Source organism: Mus musculus, chromosome 1, assembly GCF_000001635.26.
Source record: "Mus musculus strain C57BL/6J chromosome 1, GRCm38.p6 C57BL/6J".
Classification (NCBI taxonomy): Eukaryota; Metazoa; Chordata; class Mammalia; order Rodentia; family Muridae; genus Mus; species Mus musculus.
In genome coordinates, this window is record NC_000067.6 from 188,058,732 (window position 1) to 188,084,315 (window position 25,584).

The following is a 25,584-nucleotide window of genomic DNA, read 5'->3' on the forward strand; positions in this document are numbered from 1 at the left end:
TGTTTTCTTTTCTAAATGTTATACCCACATGTACATTATGTGTGTGTGTGTGTATGTGTGTATACACACACACACACACACACACACACACACATACACACACACATACATATATGTAGACATCATAGGCTAAGAACCACATGAATGAGAAGATATTGTTTCTTTTCTTTCTGAACATAAACTTTTTCTTTCCCTCACTCTCTCTTTTCTTGCTGTCTAATTTTTTGATGAATAATTGAGTCCTAAACTCTAAAATGGAGCAGTCAGGAATAGAATCCCTAAAAAGCCAGTTGGGTAGATACTGTGGTTTGCTCCTACTAATTACTTAGAAGAAAGAGGCAACAGGTTCTCTCGATCCCAAGGCCAACCTGGGCAGATTATTAAGATACTGTCTGGAAAGTGTTAATGAATAGCGAGTGTTCTCTATGGTCTACTGACTTCACTGTACACAGCCCTAGGATGCCTCTGTCCTAAAAGAACGCATAGCTGGGATGGAGGGACAGTGAGTTCACAGAGACAGAATCAAGCTGGGTTAAGTGCCAGGGAACAGCTCCCTGAGAGGCGAGCGTCAGGTGAAGTCTTAGGCTTCTAGGAGCCCTGGAGAACAGCTGTGAAGGTCCAAGTAGGGAAGACGGGAAGGAAAGAACATTTCTGTCTTGCTAATAAGCTACAGTTCATATGAGGAGACAGTGCACAAGAACATGAGAACAGAGGACCAAGTCATGGCTTAGACAGTTTATGAAGTGACTCTCAGACTCTCAAACTACACCTCCTTGTGAACACTCCGATCTGATCTCCTCACAAAAGACCAGAGAGTGACCTTCATTGAGCATGATTGGTCTTTCAAAACCTTCACACCTGATCCAGCCCTAAATCAATTTCTACTGACACCCCCATGTCCACCACCTTGTCGCACACCTTTGTGGGCGTCTGGAGGCTCCAGGAAGCACCAACCCTGCCTGATTTACATGGGTCTGCCCATTGAACCAAGGGCCTCCTGCCTGCCAGGTTAGCACCTTTCCAACTAAGCTACATCTCCCACCCTCTCTCTGTGTCAGCAAACCACTTGCTTGTAGTTCCTTATAGTACCTTGTCTTTAAGGCATATTTTATTCCTATTTGGGAATTAAGTCTGTGCTTCATGTTCAAGATCCAGCAGTATGTTTTACCAGGCCATTATGGCTCTTATATTTTCAGTTCGGACCTGAGGTTGGATCCTGAGAACAGATGGGGGAAAGACAGCTGGGTGTGGCTGCCTGCATCTGTGACCATAGTGAAAGAGAAGAGGGTCCAGAGTAGGAAGAGGGAAAGAGGACACAGAACAAGAGAGTTCCTGGAGCTTGCTGGCTAGCCAGCCTATCTGAAAAGAGACAGTGAGAGAGTCCAGTGACAGAGCCTGCCTCAAGACAATACCATGGAGAGTGATGAAGGGGACATCAATGCTGTCCTCTATGAGCTCACACATGCATGTATGCACATGGGTGCTCCCCCGAACTTCCATGTGTGGTGATGTGCAAATGTGCTGTGGCTGTCATCTACAGTCATTTGGCTTTGTTAATACAATTCAGGCAAGTTGGGGGAACAGACGGTGGCTTTGGAATTGGCTTTATGTTGTTGACAAGAGGATGCTTGACAAAAGAAGGCTCACTTAAGACTTCTAGGTGCAAGGGTTACCCGGTGGCAGTAACTCGGACCAGAGTAAAGGTTTGACAGATATTTTTATTTTGAGATGCCATGCTAATTTCCATCACTCAGCCCTTTTCACTGCCAAAGTGTGAAAGTGTATTAAATGACTGAAAGGAACCCACAAATTATCTGCTGGCATTCTAGGCTGGAGCTCCACACACCCCGTTATTCTGCCCGCCAGAAAGCTGCAAAATTCTGTTAAGCAATGTGAGGAAATTACATTGCCTGCAAACTAATTGTACAAAGACTCTGAAATAAGTAACCAGAGACCAGGACTTTGTGCAAAGCTGCCAGGAGATGTTCTAAATTGCTCCGTCCGTCACTTCCGGCAGCCTGGCGGTAGGACCCCATGCTTCCATGTGGATCCCACACCTGAGGCAGCACAGTGTATTCCCCCAGCTATTGACAAAGCCGGGGGAAGTCTAGCCATGTCCTTAGCAGCTGCCCAACCCAGTCCCCAGTGCCATCTAACAAATGTGTCTCAGAAAATCATGAGCTATAATCCATGAAAACTCTCTTGTCTCCACTGAGAATGCAAGCCGGGAACAAGACCTTCTGCTGTCTCCTGCATGACTTTACCCAGGATAACGTTACAGATATCCAGATACATTGGAGACTTTAAAAACTGGATTATTTATTTATTTGTTTGTTTATGTCTAGTTTCTACTTTTAGAGACTTGGAGGAAAACAAGTGTCCCATAGAGAGGCTGTGCCCCAGTGGGGAAAAAGTCTTTGAACCATTACCAAAGTGTCTGCTACATTGTTACCGGGACACTTGGGAGTGGTACATTTTTTAATATTAAAATGCCTCATTTTAATTGACTCCTAAAAGCAACAGGGAAGGTATTTGAAGGGTAAAATCACAGTAGCCTGTAACATCGATCAAAGATGCTGATGGCTGGGTGACCACAGACAACAACAGCGTGTGGAGGAACTCCATGGGAGGCCCTGAAAATGAGGTTTCCCTCTAGCAAATAACTTATTTAGAGCCTTGCTGACTTGTTTTTCCAAGCACAAGCCAGGGTTACTTAGTGAGATGAAGCTTATCATCTTCCTATGTTAAGACTTCCTCAAGACAGAATGCTCATGAGTATCCCCCAATTCATTGTAAACAACTTCTATCCCCCTACATTGATTACATATGCATACATATGTATGTGTGTATATATGTGTCCATGTGTGTGTGTTTATGTCTGTATTATGAAGAAAACACACACACACATATATATGTATATTTGTGTGTATATGCATTATGAAGGACAAATATATATGTATATTTGTATGTATATACATTCTGAAGGGCACATATATCTGTATATATGTGTGTATATACATTATAAAGGGCACTTATATGTATATATGTGTCTACATATATATTATAAAGGACACATGTATGTATGTGTGTATATATATTATGAAGGACACATATATATGTTGTACATATATATTATGAAGGATATAAAAATGTGGAACTGCTCTGTGAAAAAAGATTCTTTTAATAAAGGCTTTCATCCCAGCCTGACCTTGAACCTCCCATCCCCCTGCCTCTACCTCCAGAGTGCTAGGTTGCAAGCCTGTACCACTGCTCTCATTGTTGTTTTTTGTAAGTGTGACTGGAGTTGAACCCAGGGTTGCTGTATACTAAGTATGCACTCTTCCACTTGGGCTTCACTCCCAGCCCCATAGTGGGGAGGCTGGGTTAGAGAGGTCTTTCTATATCCCGTGGTGTTGGGAAGAGTCCTTTACTCCGGTGTCTTTACTGACTCATTCATAGTTCAGACATTTTTACCTATGTGAAAACGTCACTGACTTTCCTACGTATATTCTCTTGTGAGCATGCATGAACATGTGAGTGCCTGTGTGTATGTACTTGTGTGGGTGCATATGTGTGTGCATGAGTGCACATGTACACACACACACACACAAACATGTGTGTGTGTGTGTGTGTATGCATGCATACACGTTCCCATGGAGAACAGGGGTCAACCTTGGGTATCACGTCTCAGCCACAGTCTGCTTCTCCTTCTTCTGAGACAAGTTAACTCACTGACCTGTGGCTTGCCAACTAGGCCAGACTGGCTGGCCAGTGAGTCTGGAGCTCGGCCTGTCTCTACCTCTCCAGTTCTGAGATTACAAGCACAGGCCACAATCACACCTTGCCTCCTCCTGACTCACCACAGTCATTGGTTGGAGATGTTTATACTTCCTCAGAATTGGCTCCTGTCCTCCGATGTCTTCCTGTCTAGCAGGTATCATGCATATGCAAAGGACTAACAAAAATATGACCTGTCTGTGTTAGATGTCAGTACTTCAGAAGATAGGCATCCCAGAAGTCATTTCCTGCTAGGACGGGCTAAGAAGTTTTCATAAATGATTGGAATGGAATTGGAGTTGAACACTGAGTCTTGGAAATAATTTTAAGAAGAAAAGAGGGGCAGAAATAGATCATTCTCAGAGGGGAGTCTTGAAGGACATGCAGCAAAAAAAAATGAATAAATGAAATTGGCTGGATCTGAAAGTTCATGTGAGGTAATAATTGTGATATTGCCGGAAAAGTAGATGAGAGTTATATTGGGAAAGGACCTTGTGGTAGTTGGATGGCTTCCATTTAATTCAGAAGGGCAGCAGTAATGTGTGTGTACGCATACACACATATGTATGGTTCTGGGGGGTCAAGCATAAGGCCTTCAACACGCTAGGCAAGTGTTTTTATTTTATCTCATTTTATTTGTTCTATTATTTATTACAGGGTCCAAACAGGCCTGGGACTCTGGGTAGCCCTCTGCCTCTTCTTCCCATGTGCTGGGATTTATATCTGTGAACACCAAGCTTAGCTCCTGTGTTTTAGATTAGGGTAGAGAGGTGATAAAGGCAGTCGTAGGAGACAGGGCAAATGGCAGCCACCATCCTGGACTAAGGCACAAAGGCTGGAGCCAGTAGTCAGATGGAGGAACCTATGCACGTCCACGGGTGAGCTTGCGCCTGCCTGACAAAAGCCCTTGCCATAAAGGTTGGAAATATAATCTCCAAAGATGGATGGAAAGACAGCCAATCCCATTTGCATGTGCAGTGTACCCTGTAGCAGTAGTTGATACCACTGAGCTGAAGGCAGGAGATGGATGCTCATGCCTCCGTGGGAACGTGAACCATCACATCATGCTAACTTTAGAGACTGGGAATGTCTAGACATGATGTCTGACAAGCATTTGTTCCCAGTGTTTGTAATTGTTGTTCAGTCATCCCTCAACAGGACACGTTAGAGTTCACTTTGAAATAAATATGGAGAAAGTTGTAGAGAACATGAGGCGCTGGGAGCCGAACACTAGATCACTAGCATTTAGTTAGCTACTCAGGAGGCTGGGGTTGAGGTGCCGATTTCAGGCCAGTCTGGGGGAACTTAGGAAAACTGTTTCCAAATGAAGTTCAAAATGTAAAAACAGGGTTGGAGATACAGCTCAGTGCTAGCCTAGAATACTTTTGACAGACCCCAGGCTCTATCCGCAAAGCCACACCAAAAGCAAGAGCAGAAACGAACAAAACTGTAGCAATGTTCTTTCGATGCAGATTAGATTTCTGGGGACATTTGAAAAAAACCCCTCAGATCCTCAATCTTTTTATTCTCAGCTTTGACCAAGCCTGGTTTTCACTTGCCTTACCATTGCCTGTCGTCTACTACTACTACTAGTACTACTACTACTACTACTATTACATGTATGTGCGTGTGTGTTCCACCATGGTAGCCAAGGATGAAGCCCAGGTTTCCAGGACTATATAACATTTACCGCTGAGCTATTTTGCTAGTCCTTTTCCTGAGTAATATTTTTCTTAAAAGATGTTTATTAACTAATACGAGGAAAGTGAAAGGCAGCGATCCTGTGTTCCAGGGTCCTGTGATCCTGTGTTCTCTCCTCTGTCTTCATGTGGGTGCTGGGGACTGAGCTCACACAGGCTCACACGGTCAGCCATTTGCAGCTGCACTTTCCTGGGTGAACTATCTCGCCAGCCCCGAGTGATATTTCTGAAGAAGATGGTGAATATTCCTGTTAATGCAGTTAATATCACTTCTATTATCTAACCTCATTTTAAAAGTAGTTGCTTTGAGTTAGAATGCTAATTTAGCCAGTCAATTTACCTCAAGTTCTAATGCTCAAGATTTTTTTTTTTAAGTCATGCATACTTAACCAATTTTCTGTAGTTCCAAGTGGCTAGGTATCGCTTCCTGGTGAATTAGCAGTTGGCGAGTAGTGGAGTCTCTGAACAACCCTGCAAAGCACTAATGTGATATTTAATGAGGACACATCAGTCCACAGAAAGGTAGTCAATATAAATCAGTGTTTACAAAGTGTGATTAACTCTGAAATATTTCATCAATGCTGTGGTCCCAGGCAGCCTTCTATGCTAATTACTTGGATCTGCGCATGTTTCTAGGGACTCGATGGACCCTGAGTACAGCAAGCATGGAACAGCAAAATTGCAATTATGCCCGGACCGTCTCCTATGACAATTTATGCGTTCGGTGCGATGACCTCCCCCTTCCCAAGAGGGCAATAAGCAGGATGCATTTTCATTAGGTTACTAATGCACTTAATCACGAGGGGAAAGGGTTAGGTAGTAGTCGGAGACCTTCAAGCACTCTGCAACGGGGCTGATAGCCGAGACAGCCTTTATTTTTCAAGGTAGCTTCTTTACAGCTGTGGCCGCCAAGAGCACACCGCATGCGCTTCATTGTCTCAGAGAAACATTGAAAGTTTAGATCTTCCGTTTACACGTTTTTATTTCAGTTTGTTGCGTATAGCTGAAAACGATACAGTCTACTGCCAAAATTATAACCCCGACTAGTTTGTTTTTAATCACAGTTCCATGGTGCTTGGAATTAATTATGCAAATACTGTCACAAGCACGATGAAGGTAGGAGTCGCAATGGCGGCCATTATTCCCTTCATTCTCACCCTCGGCATCACCAGGAAGCATCCTGAGTAGCCCTGCCCAGCCAGCCTGGTAGGAAGGGCTGGGACCTTGCTGCCCTGCATGCCAGGAGCTTATAGCAATATCCCACATCAGACTTCGGATCACTGAGCTCTGTGTGGTGTGTTCAGCCGGAAAGACAAGCAGATTTGTCCCCAAACCTTGAGTTACCATAGATCGGGAATGACAACTAGGATCCAGATGTGATGCTGTCGTTGTATGTTTGTTTTGTTTTGTTTTGTTTTAAGATCTAGTTATTTTTATTTTATGTGTACCTGTGTATGCCTAGTTGGCTGTACATGCCAGCAGAGTCCAGAAGAGAGCTCAAGGTCCTCAGAACTGGAGTCACAGGAAGTTGTGAGCAGCCCCATGTGGGTGCTGGGAAGAAGCCAGAGCCCTTCCGGAGCAGCGGATGCTCTTAACCACTGATCCATCTCCCAGTCTCTGGTGTTTTTGAGCACAGTCTACTTTGGAATCTCTACTAGAAGACTGTACTTTGTGGGGGCCAGCTTTGCTTGGCGATTGGCTGTTGTTCCATTCCTACATATAGTAACAGTCTTCCCCAATATTCTGATACAAGGGAAATCTTGGAGTAAAATGAAGAGGCTAATATAACTCTTTTTTCCTTTTCTGTTTGTTTGTTTGTTTGCTTGCTTGCTTGCTTTTGAAAACAGTTTCACTATGCAGCCCTGGATGCCCTAGAGCTTACAATGTAGTCCAAGCTTGGACTTACAGCAATCCTCCTGCCTCAGCCTCTCTGGAAGTGCTAAATTATGTCAAGCTGCTTCCTTGGTGGTTTCTTCTGTGGCTACAGCAGCATATCTAGCTTCCTGACACTTGTCACATGTCTGGTCACATGTTTTTGGGGTGACATGTCTTTGGGGTTGGGGATATGAGATGCCTCCACATCTCTGACCCACCATTCTGACGGTCTCTTTCCCTCAAACTCTCTGCTGTAGGTAACATAGAGTACAGCTGCCCAGCCACGAATGAATGTGAGATCACAAAGCGCAGACGCAAATCCTGCCAGGCCTGCCGCTTCATGAAGTGTCTCAAAGTGGGCATGCTGAAAGAAGGTAAGGGGGCAACTCAGAGCCTCGTGCTCTGGGTTTGGTGGGCTGCACGGGGGGTAGGAGGTGGAGGGTATCAAGATAGGGCTCAAGACCATTCCCATGGAAACCAGGGAAAGGTGGAGCATTTCTAATTCCTCATGGCTAGCATCTTGATACCAACCAGAAGGTAGGACCCTGTGATGTGAATCAAATTCCCCACTGTGGGGCTGGGCCTGGTCCTTTGATCTTTACAGATACAGAGAGAAGAAGATGCAGACAAAACAAGAGGCAACCCACAATACACCCCTTCTCATTTGTTTTTTAAAAACTAATTTTGGCTTTAAGGGTCATCTTTATTATTTTCCAAACTCACCTGATTGAAAACCACTCCTGCCTCGCCCCTTCGATGATCATGCATGGTTTCGGTTGGGGAAAACACCCACACACAGATGGTAAAGCCAGTGAATGTGTGTTCTGTGTCAAGTACGCCAGCTGCACTTCCACACTTGATTCCCTCAGGGAGAGGAGAACCCAGTGGCTGCATAGGACATTCTGCTGTCCCACACGTGTCAGAGCTCCCGACCTACTGTGTGCTTCAGCTTACATAGACATAGTCATAATTCTGTTGTGAGACAGTAAAATTTTTCCTTCTTTTCCAGAAACCTACCTTTATAGAGGGTTTGTGTTAAATCTCTGTATAAGCAATTTTTTTGCAGATAAACATGGACTTGCCTCTTTCTTTGTATTCAGAAGTATCTACTGTTACTGCAGATTCCTCCCCATTACCTTTCTGTTTCACATTTTAAGTTCACATATATGCAAATAATAATTTGTATGACAAGCCTCAGTACCTGCATAGGTTCTGGAGTTGTGTAATTCTGCCTGCTCTGTACCTGTCCAAGACCTTCTCTGTGGGCGCTGTCACAGGAGGATGAGTCAGCATATGGATCACAGGGACATGGACTCCCTGCCCTACTCCTCTGACCTTTATTGGTCTCCAGGAGAAGGTAGAGCCTGCTCAGGGTCTCCATCAGGTCTTCAGCTTGGTGCTTCCCTGGGAGACGAGCTGTCAACAGGCAAGCTTGCAACTTTAAAGTGTTGCAGGAAGGCGTCTAAGATAGGACATCCAGCAGGAAAAGAAAGGAAAGAGACTGTAGTAATATGATTATATATACCTTATGTGATATATGAATATGGAGGGATGGAGAGAGACCTTGTAAGGAGGAGAACTGCCGTAGGCAGACCCATACATATGAGTTATACACACAGAGACAAGGAAGGAGGGTCATGGAGACCGGTGACAGACTAGCACTGAGAGTACAAGTGAGGAGGCGTTACCACCTTCAGTTTGCAGGCCTTTGGCCCCATTACATTTCATAGGTAGCCATGATTTGGTTTCCAGTCCATCTGCTAAATTGTCACGCAGCTCCTCCCACATACCAGGCAGTGTCCCCGGCTCCCGTGCCACACAAGTTCCTTGCTTGCTAATAAATATATATATGAAATCGCCCAAAGGATAACTTATGACAAAGCTGAACTCCTGACTGAAAAGCAGACCCTCCTAACTGAATTACATTGCAGGGCAGTTTCATTTAGAGCATTGCTGCTGTTCCACATGGAAAGGTCTTGGGGTGCCAGTGTTGTTTTGTTTGTTTTTTTTTTTTTTTACATGAGAACCCCACTCAGTACAGAGCAGTGGTTCTCAGCCTCTTAATGCAGATCCTCTGACACAGATCCTCATGGTGTGGTGATGCCAAGTATAAAATTATTTCTGTTGCTCCTTCACAGTTGTAATTTTGCTACTGTTGTGAATCAGAATGTAAATTTTTCTGTTTTCTGATGGTCTTGGGTGACCTCTGTGAGGGGGTCACTGGACCCACAGGTTGAGAACCTCAGCTTTACTTCATGATGGTGACGGTGGTGGTGGAGGTATCGATATACTATTGTAAGATTATGGACTTTGCTTAGCCAATGCTTTAAGCCCTCTGGCAGAGTAGCATACACAAATTAATTCACAGGGTAGAACAACCCCCTCCCCATGCCATAGAAAAATCCCATGAACATGTAATTGAGAATGTGATAAGTGACGGACAGGTGGGTTTTGGCCTCGATTATCTTTATATTGCCACTTGCCCTGATTGCGGAGAGTTAAACTAAACTTGTGCTCATAACAGTAAGGACAGTTAAAGGTGGCAAGCCCCTGAAAATTGAAGAATCGTCACATTTAAAAAGCAATCCATTTGTTTAAATACAATGAAAAGTCTGGTGTCAGTGGAAGCCTCGTTCTTCTAAGTATACCTCAGGTTCGGTTTTGTTTTCAAACAGTGCAGTGCGTAGAGACACGCCCCCGTTTCTCTGGAGATGCGAGTTTTTGATTAGTTTGATTTCAATACTGTAATTTACTCATCTGATTGCCGTTTCGACTTTAAAGATGAACAGAGACACAGCTCTTTTCTTAGATCGTGTTTCTCAGAGTCTCCAGGAGAAGATCTGAAGGGAGGTGAGCAGGAAGGCAGATGTGTGAACTGCGTTTAATTAAACATCATTGTGCGGCTTCAACCGGGTTGTGCTTATCTACGGTTCGCACCTCTCAGCACTTGTTATCAAGCCTTTAGAGGATGTGTTTTCAAGGGAAGAGCTGCTGTTGCTACCATGTTTAGATAATAATTTATTTCCCCTTTACTTCCTTACAAACACTTGGTTGGCAAAATATCATTCCTTTGAGCCCGGTACCCTTCTCTCTGAAATCAGGGATGGGACAGGTGTGAGGAAATATAGAATATTGTTTTCTTTTCTTTTATGCTTAAAGAATACAGTGAAATATTGCATCGCAACCTGCATATAAATGCACAATTATGCCTGGGCATCTCCGTGGCTCAAGGCTCGCTCCCTAAGCCTGGAGAGGGTGATACTGTCTTAAACGTATCTTTATGGATGTGCAGGGATTTGAGTCCCGTGCAGTATGTCAGAGATCATGGTGTAGTAAATCTATTCAAATGTAAACCTGTTCAATTCAATTACCAGTCCGTAATAAAATTTGCTACTACAACCCCCGTGTTGACCACAGCAGTCCATACAGGCGGACGGCACAGCAGGTCTGGAAATTGACAGGCAAAATCTAGTTAAACAAAAAACAACATTAGTTCTCGAATCCGAGATGAAATCAGATTTCCACAGCTGTGATGGAAGCCTTCCTTCCTTTAACAGGTATCTTTCATTCAATTCGCCAAGTGCACCGTAAAGCGAGGCCCAAGGGGAACGGGGGAGCTTTCCACGAAAAGGGAGGCAGGCATATAGAAAAATGAGGGCTTGGCTGTTTTTAAAAAAGAAGATACTTCTTAGTCATACTGTCTGGCATTTCTATTAATTGAGGGGTGTCTCTGCGAGAAGATCGCTGAGTGTCTGTGAAGAAGCGCTTTGTAGATAACTGACTCACAGGAGTAAGTGCCCAGACCTTCTCTCTCCCCATAAACCAGCACTGGAAATTTATCTAAGCTAAGTGGCTTGATGTTTGAGATTAGAATTTTAAAAAGATTTCTTTCTATTTGTAACCACTTGTCTTGGTGCAGTATCTGCACTTGAGGACAAATGCCCTGAGTGGCCAGAGGAGGGCAGAAGTTGCCCTGGAGCTGAGGGTTCCCCCAGTACCCACAAAATAACAGGGTACAGTGGAGGCCTGTAATCTGAAGACAAGAAGATTCTTAGGGCTTGTTGGCCAGCCAGTCTTGTCAGTAGTTCAATGTTCCAGATTGGCTAAGAGACCTTGCTCAGTAAGACATTTGCTATTGACCTTTAACCTCTGCACACATGAGCATCCACAGTTTGTATTCTCTTATTTATATGTGCATGTATACATGGGTCAGCACATACACACATGTAAACACATATATTTATAAATATGTACTCTCATGTGCACACACACACACACACACACACACACACAGAGTGCTCATTCACACCAAAAAATAGTGACCAGATGAAGAAAAAAAAGCCAAAAGTGTTCCACTCAACACTTGTGTTGGAAAGAAAAAATATCAAACAATAACAAAACTCAGAGATATGACGTTAAGCAAATGGTAGTGTGTGTGCCATGTAGCACACTAACAAACCACTGTCTCTGGTTGGTCTCCTGTGCAGGTAAATGTCCTGATGGACCCACATTACTTTTAGAGTTCTCTCTCATACTGCATGTCAGAGAAAACGTGTGTTACATATATGTTCTCAGCTCCTCCTCTCTTCTTCCTTACTCCTCACTTCTTCCTTCCTTCTTTCCTTCCTTCCTTCCTTCCTTCCTTCCTTCCTTCCTTCCTTCCTTCCTTCCTTCCTTCCTTCCTTCCTTCTCTGTCTCTCTCTCTGTCTCTGTATGTGTTTGTCTGTGTGTCTGTGTCTGCCTCTCTCTGTCTCTTTCTCTGTGTGTTTCTCCTTCTCAAGCTCTCACTTTGAAATAGTTTATTTGTAGGACAAAGAGAGAGAGAGAGAGAGAGAGAGAGAGAGAGAGAGAGAGAGAGAGAGAGAGAGAGAGAGGAAAACAAAACAAGCCATTTGAAGAAAGACATAATAATTTTGTAAAGATGTAGAATCCACTGGACAAAGAAGGGAAATTTTTCCATTCTTGCCACAAAGGCTTTCACATCAACAATTCGTGGGAGTTGTTTGTTTGCTGTTTGTGGTTCTTGTCTGAAGTTTTTCTTTATTTGAGACAGAATCTCAGTAAATAGCATGGTTGGTCTAGAACTTACTCTGTAGCAGGAGTTGGCATCAAACTCATAGAGATCATCCTCGTTCCACCTCCTGGGCTGGGATTATAGCCTGGTTGACCCGTTTCAGTGTTTCCTTCCAAGAATCTGTTTTCTTTTTAACATGAAGGCAAACACACAAAACAATAACAACAGAGAATGACTAGGGCTAGATATGGTTGCATTTGCTTGAGACTGAAGCAGGAGGATCAATTCAGGGTGGGCATGGACTACATTAGAACCGGTTTCAAAACACCAAAAGCAAGACAGAAGAATCCCAGAAGACCTGCTACTGAAGTTGAAGCCTTGGGCTTCAGCATCTGAGTTGTGGACACTGAAGAAGATATTAGGGGAGCTCTTCAGCACATGCTGCTTCCATCCTTAGCACCACCACGGAGAAAGGACCAGATAGTTCCTGGCCACGGTGCCCTGTGACCCAGAGTAAGGAGCAGACACCCAGTCATCTACTGCTGCCAGAGACTGTTAGGGTCAGACTTTGGGGTCAGAGGGACCTCAATTCAAGGCTTTGCATTGGAATATACTCCTGGATTTGTTTCCTGGATGTGAGCTGAGTTATGAGATTTTCCTAAGACTTGCTGATCTTGCCTGTTGAGGCTCTTACGATAAGCAAGAGATTCAGAGCACAGTGAACACAGTCCGGTTAAGCAAGAGATGCCAGGAACCAGAATCTCAACACCGTGTGTATATGTATGTGTGCATGTGCATGTGTATGTGTGTGTATGTATAATCATAATGACCAAGATCCAGCCTCATCTAAAATGTGTCCTATCTGATAGTCTCAATGGCTTTCAGAGTGTTTTCCTGAGATTTTCATAAAAGAACATCTGTTAGAGGAATTTTGTTCAAACATTCATGACAACCTTAGTCTTTACTTGTGCTCATATCAAGCAAAGAAGAACCAAACCTCAATATTGTTTTATATCTTTACCATTTTTTCCTCTCTGTGTGGTGTATGTGTGCATGTATGTTTTTGTTATCTGTGTCGGTGTGCATGGGTATATTATATGCTGCTGTTGCATACGGATGCCCAAGGCTGACATCTGGACTCATCCTCAGTTATTCTTCTACATTAAGCCAGGGTCTCTCCACTAAGTCCTGAATTACAGTTAGGCCACAGCATATAGGTGAGTTTCTGGGTATTTGACCTCTATTCCTTATTCAAGCAAGACAAGTATTTAAGCATCAAAGCATCTTCCATGACTCTGTTTTACCCCCTCCCCCCTTAAAAGGATAAGAGACTTCTACTCAACCAGATATTTTCCTCAACAACATTACACACAAATAGTGCTTCTCACAATGGGCTCAGCTTTAGCACAGAGAAGGGAGGGAGGAAAGGGCGGCTTAGTGAGAGAAAACCACAGGCTAGAAACTAGTTTTGACAAATCTCAACACCTGGCCAAGCTTTTCCCTGACGCCCGGTGAGACATTGTGCTTTCAGTGTTTGCTTCTGATTTTCCCCCTGCCTGCTCAGTGATGAGGGAGACCAAGAGCTTCTGAGGTGCATACTCACACGCACCTGGGAGCAGGTGGTCTTCATGCTGTACCCTTTCTCCGTTGGAATCGCTCAGGTCTCGTTTTAGAATGACAACATGCCTGCAGGAGCATCATTCTAGCATAAGGCATGCAGATACCACGATAACAAGGGCAGAGATGATGATGATGACAACGATGCTGAAGATGGTGAGGTTATAAGTGCAATAGGGCCATGGTGTAATGGCTACAGATGATGAGCTGTACTAGTTCATTAATGTCACCAACTCTGGAAAATCTTTAAATGCTTTTGTGGGGTGGGGGGCAGATAGAAGCTTCTTGGCTGGGGAGATGTCTCAGTTTGGTGTTTGCCTTGCAAGCATGATGACCTGAGTTCAGTCTCCAGCACCCACATGGACTAAGCAGAGACGGGCAGATCTCTGGGGTCTAGCTCTCTAGCTAGTCTAGCCTTATTGGTCAGTAAGCTGCAGGTGAGTGAAACTGTGTTTCAAAATAAGGTGGATAGTGTGGTCAGCAAACCGAGTGTGTCCCCTGGCCTCCACGTGCACATACACATATGCACATGCATTTCCACACCCATGTGAATGTGTACACACGTGCCCTCACACTCACGGCCACACACCCATACACCGAGCGATGCCTATGTTGTTTATCCTGTGTTGAGTGAACTGAAAGTTGGAGAACATTGGGGCAGTTCATACATTTTGCTACTCCTCATTCTCCACCCCTCCTGCTCTTCCTCCTCTCCCTCCTCTCCCTCCTCTCCCTCCTCTCCCTCCTCTCCCTCCTCTCCCTCCTCTCCCTCCTCTCCCTCCTCTCCCTCCTCTCCCTCCTCTCCCTCCTCTTCCTCCTTCTCCACCCCTCCTCTCCCTCTTCTCCCTCCTCTCCCTCCTCTCCCTCCTGTCCCTCCTGTCCCTCCTCTCCCTCTTCTCCCTCCTTCTCTACCCCTCCTCTTCCTCCTCTTCCTTCTCTTTTCCCATTTCCCCATCCTCTCCCTTTCTCTTCCTTTCTCCCCTTTCCCTCTCCATCTCGTCCTTTATTCCTCTTTCTCCTTCTTGTTCCCCACCTCTCTTAGCTGTCCTTATTTGATGCAGTATGGGAGTTGAAACCTAGTACCACGATGACTTTGGACAAGAACACTGTCACTCAGCTCTGCCCCCAGCCCAGGAGCATGATGTCTGGATACTGAGTTTGAATGGAGCAGCTTTGGATCACAATGACAAGTTGAAGGATGCCATGTCTTAACAGGGCCGCATCCTCTATACACAGCTTAAGCTCCCTGGCCCAATGGATCTTAAGTGCCTCAAGAGCTGACAATCCATGTGCAGTATAAAGTCTTCCACTTTTACCCTGACTTAGGGATTTCTAGGAGCAGGTTAGCCTTCAGGAAATCTTCGGGTACATGAGATGGTAGCAGCATGAAAGAGAGGACCGCTGTTACGGTGTTGAGGTCTCACGAGTGAGTGATGACCAACCATCTCGAGGTGAAGCCTCCTGGGATGATCTCACTCATGGGGTGACCTCCTATTTCCAACTCTGGGGAAGAGCAGCATATACACAGATATGCAGGACAGAGCATAAGTTAGGGATTTATTCACAGCCAACAACCCTCTCTGTTCAGTTGCTCTGCACCCCTAGGATACAAAGAAAAATTCCGGGACAGTTTTCTTCTGCAGCTTCCACTCTCTCCTAATCCATCTGTGACCAGGAAGCCTGGAGCATCGTCTAGGTTTACCCTATCAGCGGGCAGGGCGCAGAGCGACTATTTCTCTAACTACCCTTCACTTTCACATTTCCCTTTGCAATAAAAATGACCATTTAGAGGGTGTAGCATCTTCCAGGAAGGTTCTCTTCTTAGGAAATGTAAAGCTAACTGGGTCATTTAGTAACAAGTGGGTTTGTTTTTACCTCCTGAATGAGTCTGCTTAGTAATTTACCCCAACAAAATCTCTCTTGTAAAACAAAACAAAATAAATAAAAAAATATAAAAAAATATCTTCCAAGAAGACATTGCCAAGGTGATTTCCACCCCCCTCTCAAGTCTAATATCATTATGTTGCCAAGTCTAAAACAGAAATTATTGCTAGGGAAGTTTGGGTTCCCACTGCCTTCAAAAAGCAGAACAAAGGACAGCAGAAGGCTTTAATGGTATTCACAGAAAATATTTCTGTGCTGGGTGACAGTTAATAGAACTGCATTGACCTCCCTGGTGTTTCTTACAGTCACAGTTGTAATCCCATCCCGAGCAGTACCCTCATTAATGCAGAACATTAAACACAACTCCCAAGTTATAATATAGGCAGTGGCAAAGAGCACCTTGTCTGTGAGCTTTGTCTTGACATGCAAGCCATTTGGGAATGTAGCAAAGGTGCCACGAAAACTTGTCCTGTGTACAGACATTACGTTATTGGATGATGGCCTCTTTTCTTTTCCTTTCCCTCTTCCTTTTATTTTTTCTTTCTTTCTTTTTGTTGTTGGTGTTGCTTTGTGCCTGGAATAGTCTCTCTCAAAATAAATAGCCAAGATGTTGAAGGTAAGACTAGAGACCTCGTCATGAGGATTTAATGCCTTAGGCTTTGTACTGTGTGCTTAGACTGGATTCTTATTTTTGGCTAATCCTTAGAGTGGCCACCTCCACGCCTATGGTAGGTGCTTCTCCTTGTTCATGGGAAGTGAAGCTTAAAGAAGTCATGAGTCTTGCCAAGTTTCTTCCACTGTCCAGGGAGCTTGTGACTACAGCTGTTACACTAGCTCTATCACCTATTATGTTTGTCTGCTATAATTTTTCCTTTATGAACTATGGAGATATTAGGTGTATATTTGGCTCAGAATGAAATTTTTTGTTATTATTCTTGTCTTAGGGAGAGGGGTTCTTATTTGGTATCCCAAGCCAGCATGTAACTCACTGGGTAGTCTAGGCTAGACTTGAATTTACTCTTTAGCCCAAGGAATCTTCCTGAATATGCCTCCAAGGTATAGATAAAACACAGGCATGTGCTTCAAGCCTAGCCACTTATAACCATACTGAGGCTGTAAATCAGGAGCAGCTGGGTTCTTAAACAATTTAAACACCCACTTTTTGGTGTTATTGTTGGATTTGAACTCACTTGAACTTACTTGGGAACTTTGAGTTTTATTGTTTTTGTTCTTGTGGTAGTTTTTGTTGTTTGATTGCTTTCTTACTTGTTTGAGACAGCATTTCACTATGTACCCCTGGTTGGCCTGAAACTTTCTACATAGACCAGGCTAGCCTTAAACCCAAAGAGATCTGCCCCCCCCCCCACCTGCCCTAGCCTTCTGAGTGCTGGGATTATGGGATACCACCACACCCAGCTACTTTGTGTTCTTAATGTCCAGAAATGGCTGAATTCTCCTGGAAGGGAGTCAGTGTACTTGTATTAGGAGAGACATTTGAACTGAAAGAGTCCCAATGTCATGTGAGAATTAGACACAAATATCTTTTAGGGGTCCTTGAGATCTCTACATAAACTTTAGAATCATATTTTGTTGTATTTATTCTTTTTTTTTTCCTGCTCTGGAGATGAAACTTATCCAAGGCATCTGACATGGTGGCAAGAGCTCGACCACAGAACTGTACCCCAGTCTTGTTAGGAATAATTGATTAGCTCTAAGGCATATGATGCAAACCAGGGATCCTCAAGATGTGTTTTTTTTCCCACAAATCCCTTTTGACCAGTCCATGTCTGGTTCAGACAGTCTGTGACACTTTATTTCATCCAAATTCGAACAGAGAGGAAATTTTCACCTTGTAGCAAAGTCTCCTTTTGGTGGGGGGCAGTTTCTAGAACTTGAACTTGAGAGACATATTCCATCCAAATGAATCCTTGTGGAGAGGAATATATGTGCATGCCCTCTTCCTTGGGAGTCTGAGGGTCTGGCCATGATGTGCAGCTGGGATATTCAAATCCTCTCTATGCCATAAAGGAGAAATATTTAAATACTCATATTTTAGAGATTTGTCTATGACTGGATATAAAATTCCACATGAGAAAATATAATCTGTGTACCTGTGATCCTCAGAGGCTATTATATATTTAAATGTACTTTCTTTTAAAAAAATCAATCAAGTTTAAGTGAGATGGCATATGAGCAATACTACGAACACTTCCGAGAATACTTCCTGTGTCACAGGAAGCCAGACAAGATGGAATCCCAGGCCTTCTTACTCCTGTCCTTTCTGTTCATCGCAGTGTTGTTAAAGCCAGTCCTTTACTGGCTCGTTCCCTACCTGCTATTTCCACTGTCAGCATGAAGTAGGACGCTAACGTGGATCTAATAGGTTACAGCATTATTCCTCTTGAATTATAAAATATCTCCGATGGGTTTTGCCCCAAGGGGGCAGGGGCACCTGTTTGACCATTTGCCCAGATAGAGAAAAGCCAGTCAAATAAGGGGTGGGGAAGCCAGGATCATATGAGGCTCTGACATAGTATATTTTTTTAACAAGTCTCCAGATAATATGTTTTTATAATTCTCTTTCAGGGTGTGTGTGTGTTCGCATGTGCGTGTGTGTGTGTATGTGTATGGTTGGAGGGATGGATTTATGGGTGAGCTTGTTGCAATTTACTGTGAGAGGTTCTGGTTTGTATTTCCTAAGGCCCATTAAGTTAAGTTTTTCCTTTGTACTCTTACTTCCATGGGTCCCACAGCTAATGAACCTGTTGTCGAACCTGTGTCGAGCTTCAGCCCTTACACCATGTATTATCATGATTGTCCTCAGCCATCACAGCCAAAATGAGATCTCCCTCTCTCTGTCTCTTCCCTGTCTGTCTCTGTTCTCTGTGTCTCTGCTCTGTCTCTGTCTGCGTTTCTCTGTGTGTCTCTGTGACTCTGCCTCTCCGTGTCCTCCCTCCCTCTCTCTCTCTCTTTCTCTCTCCCTCTCCCCCTCTCTTTCTTAGTAGGTTGAGAAGCCACCAACCAGCTTCCCTAAGGCAAGCTGTCTGCAAAGGAGCAAGCCAGCTGGCTTGGCCAAGGTTGATCAATGATGAGAGGCAGGCTGGGTTCCAGGTCCACAACAGCCACTCAGTGGAGAGTAGGTCAGCGGCTTCCCCAAAGCCAATTACCTGGCAGAAGTCTAGGTGCCTGGTGCTAGCCAAATTCCCTGAGCCTGATGGTGCTGGTGGGGAGTCCATCCTGGGCTTCCTGGCAAACTGGACCAAAGGCAGCAGCAGATTGTGCCTTCTGAGAGCCAAGGGTGGCTTTGTGGCTACCAGAACAGCGGCCGAAGGCCTGCCGCTGCCATTCAATGTTATCCAAGTAGACTGCACATGGGGCACGGGGCACGGGACACTGTGAGCACTGTCCTTCAGGTGGGAGGGGCCTCGGGTGTGGAGCTGATTCACAGACTCACTCTTAACTTACTTGGCTGCACGGTATGAACATGAATCATGTTGTTCAGGGAGAAGGATTCAGACGCAGTTTGGGAATCAGGAGGCATTGTCGAGACCTTTGACGGGTGTGGCAGGACTTTCACTAGTCTAAAGGCACCTTCCCTTGTAAGTGAGATGGTATGGGAGGGAAGGCAAGACGAAGCAGAGAGACCTTTCTGGGCAGAGACGTGAGGCTCACTTCCTTCTCCAGGGATCTCAGGATCCCAGGCTCTTCCCTGGGACCTCCTTTCTGCTTGCTCTTCCTTCCTAACTCTGGGAATTATTTATCATCATCTTAGCATATCCAGACTGAAGGTGTGAGCTGAAGGGTAGAACATAGATGAATGCTAGTTTATTTTCTGTGCCTGGACTACCTTAATGTATTGCTTCTACTCCTAACCAGGGCTTGGTTCTAATTTTATCCATGTTCCTCAAGCCGGGTGAATGACGGCTACCCTGACCTCAGTATTGAGTTAGTATCAACTCATGAATAATTTGGAAGTATTTGGAAGGAAACTGGATTGTTGGCTGATGCTTTGGCCTGTTTAAATATTTGTTCCTGCTTCCCTCACAAATGCACCCCATTCTTTATAATATCTAGAAGCAGGCTGAAGTGTCTCCCTCCCAGGAACTCCTTTATAGCTGTCAACCCAATTGATACATGTTTTGGGTCCATGTCATGACTTTTAGTCAGCATGGCTTCTATTGGCTTACTCATCCTTCCTGGTAGCTCCGTCCCACTCAATTAATGAAGCATTAGGTTGGCATGAAAAGTGCATGTGACACACTGGGGAATGGTGGTTCTTCTGTTTCTAGGTTCTTGGGAAGCTGAGGCCAAAGAGTGACTTGAGTGCAGAAATCTGAAGCCAGCCTTGGTAGCATACTGAGACCCTACCACAAGAAATCTGCCAAATAGAGAAAGAAAGAAACACAGAAAGAGAAGGTGGACTGAGTTAGATGGCTCTGTCCTCTCCGTACATGGTCCTTTTAAGTATCACCATCAACTCTAGTTTGTGAAGTTTCCTGTTCTGGAAAATGTGAAGTTGTGGTAGAGATGGTGGCAGTGGCTAGCACTTGCCCTGAGGAAAGCCTGGGTGTCCTCTGACGGTCCCATCTCCCATTTGTAGCCTTCAGTCTTCCACACTAGCACTGCTAGGTTTTTGCTTTGTGAAATATATATTTCTCAATGATCCTGAACTTTGTATAGAACTCTGCAGAGTCATCAGGTAGTGTCTAAAGGGGGTAACATAGGGGGGAAAGTTATAACCTCAACTTCACTAACAGTGACAGAGTAAATGTGTTCCTGTGTTATGTGTCTAAAGGAAGGAGGGTCTCCTCTTATCTCCCAAATGTGTCTTTGACTTTGGTCTTTGCTTCAGCACTGAAATTCTTTCATAAGTAAAGAATTCTATTGCTACTTTAATGCCACTCAGAAACTGGCCTTTTCTAATGTTCCTAAGATTATGGCGCTCAGAATCCACCCCGCCCTCTCCACTCCCACTAGCTCGCAGTGACTGAGTTTAAACTAGCAGCCCCGGTTAAGGTATTGATTTTAACCTGAAGCCCAGAGGGACACAGGGCTGGAGTCAGCTGGACTCTTAAGCAGTCCTGGGAGACCAGAGTCATTTGCACATCGGAAAACAGCTAATGGGCAGGGAATTAGGGCTTAGGTAGGCCTGTCCCTTCTGTTTTCCGTCCCTCACAGCTGCTATATGTCCTGATAAAAAGGCAGGCAGACCCAAGACACCATATTTCATTTTCTTTCTCTCTCTCTCTCTCTTAAAAGTAAATTTTTAAGAGTCTTTTATTTCTGATAAGGACACAGGTATCTCAGATTGGCCTCAGACCAACAAGAAAACTCATCCCCCATCTCTGTCTCCCAAGGGCTGGGAATACAGACATGTTGCTTTGTTTATGTGACCCCCTAAGGGTCGAACCCAGAGCCTCATTTTTGGTTAGCGAACACTACTCACTGAGCTGTACCCAAGGCTGAGTATTTTTAAAGGAAACTCAAGGAAGGGAAAATGATAGCTAGCCATTCTTTTTCACATTGCAAAATTCTAGTAGTAGTGAAATACTTTGCAAATATCAAGGCTCTAATACAAATCCTACTGGCGACATACTTGGAAGAGTATCCTCTTGTGTGTCATTCTGTATGGAATAGTCTTAAGTTTTTGGGCTGCCAATTACTTGTAAAGTTCTTCTTTAAAAATGTTCTATTAGCATGTATTCTCTATACATGATGGGTGTGTGAAGTCTTCATGCATGGATGTGAGGTATTCTGATCACTGTTACCCCGTCACCTTCTCTTCGCCCAGGCCCGCAGCTGCTCTTACCTCTCCCCTGCACAGGCCTTGTAAGTCTCTTCCTGTTTTGGACACCCAGCTGGGTTTCTGGCATATATCAGACGTCAGTATGAGCTGCTGTTCTGACCGGGGCAATCCCATCCTTACCCAGTGTTTAGGACCCTAGTGGTTCCACCACACACCACCTTAAGCATCATCGTTTGTGTTTTGTTTCACTTTGTTTGGCTCTCTGCAGTGAATGAGGGCAGTGTTCACAGCAGGCCTGGGTTGTCTTCACATTGCTTTCTCTCCATGACTCGCTAGGGTCAGAGGTCCCCGATAATGCGCTGTGTGACTCCGGCCTGAGCCATTTGTGTGCCCTGGAGATCTGAGGGTAACAGGCAGGGTCAGCATAACCTGCCAGATTCTCAGAGACCCCTCTGTGAGTTGTGGGAGGACAGTAAAAAAGCCTGTCACGGACAGAGTAACCTTCCGTCCATGGGACTGCTTTTCATCAGATGGTGCTCACTTTGCCCAAGTGTAACTGATGGGGTCTACAGTCAGTGCTGCACATGCTAATGTGTTCATTTGATTCTAGCAGGACACAAACCTCAGAGGGCCACTGCAGAAGAAGGGACATTCACCTCTATCTAAAACATTTCACTTCACTTTCTCCCTAAAAGTTTATAGGTGTTTTGAGCTTCTGACAACACAGGCTTAAAGATGTGTGTAGCTTGGCTCCTGTCAGTGCTTTTCTGGACTCCTTAAGTTATTCCTCAAAGCTGTTCCTCTATTTAGGGAGGTAAAGTGTATTTCTTGTGTATCCTGAAAAAAAGAGGGATTTTATTTAATCCTTCCTTCTCTTTCTAGCCTATCTCCTTTTTCCACCTTGGAGTGGACTGCAGAGTGTGTCATCTCAGTCCTGTGTGGCCCCTAAGCCACTTCATGCTAGTTTCATAGGGAGGAAGGGTCTCTGAGGGCTGGGAGGAAGAAGAGAAGATGAAAGAGAAAAGAAAAGAGAGACAAAGGAAAAAAGAAATAGATGAGCCCAGTACAAATGGCCAGGCTGTCCATTTCACTTCCAACTTCATTTCTTCCACACCCTTCTGTACAGAAAACCTTCAAATCCCGGGGTACTGATGAGGTCAGACCTGATATTTGATGTTTCTCTCTACTGCCCTAGTACACAGTCCCGTTAATTTTTGAGGCTGGGGAAAGATGTGGCAGCCTCGCTGTTTGTGCCTGGACCAGCTGATCACATTGATGAGTTACACCCCCCACACCCCCTCCGCACTCCGTGCATTTGGCTTCCTAGGTGGATGTGCTTCTGAGCCCTTCCTACGCTGGCTTGTCACTAATTAACGTACTTGGTGTGGGTGATATTTAAGTGCCGGAGCTTAATGAAGTTAGAGAAAGGATTTGGATGCTTTGTGAAGTCTTCAGATTATCTGATTTTTTCTCTCGGGAGAACTGTCAAGTCCAGAGGCATTCTGAATGACTTGGGATGTATTCCATTTTGTTCTTTAAAAAAAAAAAAATAATAATGCTCTTTTAGTGGAGGATAGCTGAAAGAGAAGCCCACTGGCCGCCTTCCTGAGAGAAAGCTGTTACTCTCCTCTGCAAAGTGGCTTCTTGGGAATTTGCAAGTCTTTGAATGCTCTCACCTAATTAAAGGGATGCCTGGCTCTTTAATTCTCACAGGTAGGTCTACCTTTGACCTTCCCATGTCTGGGAGTTGAAAGTAAAGTCACTCATCCCAGAGAGCTCGAAGCTTTTGCATTTGGATGCTTGTCCCCTTTCTGAAGTCTGTGTCTTCCTCATACCAGGCTGAAAAGGACAGGAGGGTCGGAGTTCTATTCAGGGCTGTGCAGTGAATTTCTTGTCCATCGGCAGTCTGGTGCTGACCATGCAAATGCTGGCTAATGCCTTCTGCTAGAGATCAGAGAAGCAGTAATTTGTCATCAATAGCTGTAATTAGGTTTATCTACCCTTTCAACCAATACCATAATCTTTACCAGGTTGTTATTGTTGGTGCCACGGAGAGGAGTTCTGGAAAAGTATTTTAAGGATTGATTCTGAAGCAAATGCTGTCCTTTGGGGGCTCTTCTTCTTATCCCCACCACCTCCTCCATTTTCCTCTCAAATATTCAAATGCTTCCCCAGGATGAAATGCCGTGAGAACGTGCCGTGTATCTGAAGAATAATTAATATAATTGACAACGATGTCGGTTTTCTGCTGAGGTGTGTTTCTCCTAATCCCACCGTGCAATCTTTAATATCGATCCAATTGTTAGGGAGTCTTGTCACCCGTCACTAGCCACACCTGGGCTAAATATTTCCAGGACTGTGCATCCTTAAGCTATGGAGTGTTTCCACTTGAATTATAATAATTTCACTAATCGAGTTCCTTTCACTCTGATGATGAGTGCGCGCGCGCACACACACACACACACACACACAAACACACACACACACACACACATGCATGCACGCACAGAGCCTATATGCAGGGAATGTATGTAGTACGCACATGGTGCTGGCCTGCATTTGACAGTTTATTCATTGTGTACATTGCATATAATATCACAAGTGGCACGTCCAAGTGTCGGAGTCTGGGCAATAGGAGCTCAGCATTTAAAGTGTCCAGGTTGCACCTGAGCTGGCTGGAGCCTGCCAGCCCCTGCGAGCCCACTGAGAGCATCTGTCTCGCCTCCGCCTTGCTCATGCTGCCTCCTCTGCAGGCCCTCCGATGCTTCTGACTATGAGCATAAATCATCCACCTGTCAGGAGCTCTTGCTGTCTGCATTACGCAATGTGGCTGCCTTCCTTTGGAGGCCTTGTGAGCAGGAGATGGCTGTGAATGGTTTGTGTTGTTTTATATGCTACCCCAGCATTTCTTTTGCTTTAATGAGGGGATTATGGTGGTGACAATGACTTTTAGAGACAATGAAACTCTCCAAGAAATTCACTTTGTATTTTGGGTATAGCTCAGATAGACTTGCCCCTCCAACCCCAGCCCTATTCTTTTAATCCCAAATAAAGCAAGGGTTTAAGCATTTAGGCCAAAAGAACGGGATATTTCACAAGGCCAGCTGTTGACAGCTTTATGTATTGGCTTGAAAACATCGTCCTCCATGTGATGAACTTAAGTCATGAAATGAGTTGCTGACCCTCAGTTACTTCCTCGTTCCTCAGGCTCTGGCTTTTCCTGTGCCAGGCTGCCCCTCACCTTCTTTCTTCCTTTGCTGTCTTTTCTTACTCTGTAATGAAGAAAAATAAGAAAACAGTGAAAAGCTACTCAGTCATTTTAGCTTTACTGATTGTTGACTAGTAAACAGATCATGTTATAAAAATGTCCCCTTTGTTTTAAATTGTAATGCTGCCTGGCATGTTTAGGGTGCCTTCTATAGCTGTGTGTGACTGTGTGTGTGCATGCATGTGATATTGAATAAGAAAAAGATAGTATTTTTAAACATTAATAGGTGGGCCCTTCTGGAACACATAAGACTTTAACTCAGGGGATATGAAACCACGGGCTGTGTTGGGTGAAGTTGGGGGAGTGAACATTGAAGTAGATTCCGTGCTCCTGACTCCTGGCAGGGTTTGAAGCGGCTGTTAGCCGACATAGGTCTCTAAGTTGCCTGGATCGGACAACGTGAAAGGGAAGCTTGCTGAGAAAGCGGGAATCGTTGCTGCTGGGCAACGTGGAGAAGGGGAGACAGGATCTGCACCCATTCTCTACAATTTGTTTTAAAATGCTTGGTTATGGTTAAATGTGAGATGCCAATGAAGTTACAAGGTACTACCACACTGCACACTTTATCCAGGGTTTGACTACGTAAGGTTCTTGGTTGTCATAGAAGCTAAAGTGACAGTATGCACTAGATTTAAATTTCTACCTACTTTTTTTTTCCTTAGACACTCCCCAGACCTTATGCATGTGTGTATTTTCTTAAAGC

General features: G+C 44.5%; 1 protein-coding gene across 15 annotated transcripts in view; it reads left to right on the forward strand.

The window, feature by feature from the left end:
- Esrrg (estrogen-related receptor gamma) overlaps nt 1-25,584 on the forward strand; it is a 606,376-nt gene that overhangs the window by 450,222 nt on the left and 130,570 nt on the right. For all 15 annotated transcript variants that reach the window (XM_011238916.3, XM_006497165.4, XM_011238917.3 and 12 more), the window contains one exon: nt 7,610-7,726. In XM_011238916.3, the coding sequence (XP_011237218.1) occupies nt 7,610-7,726 (117 nt within the window). The remainder of the gene's footprint in view (nt 1-7,609; nt 7,727-25,584) is intronic.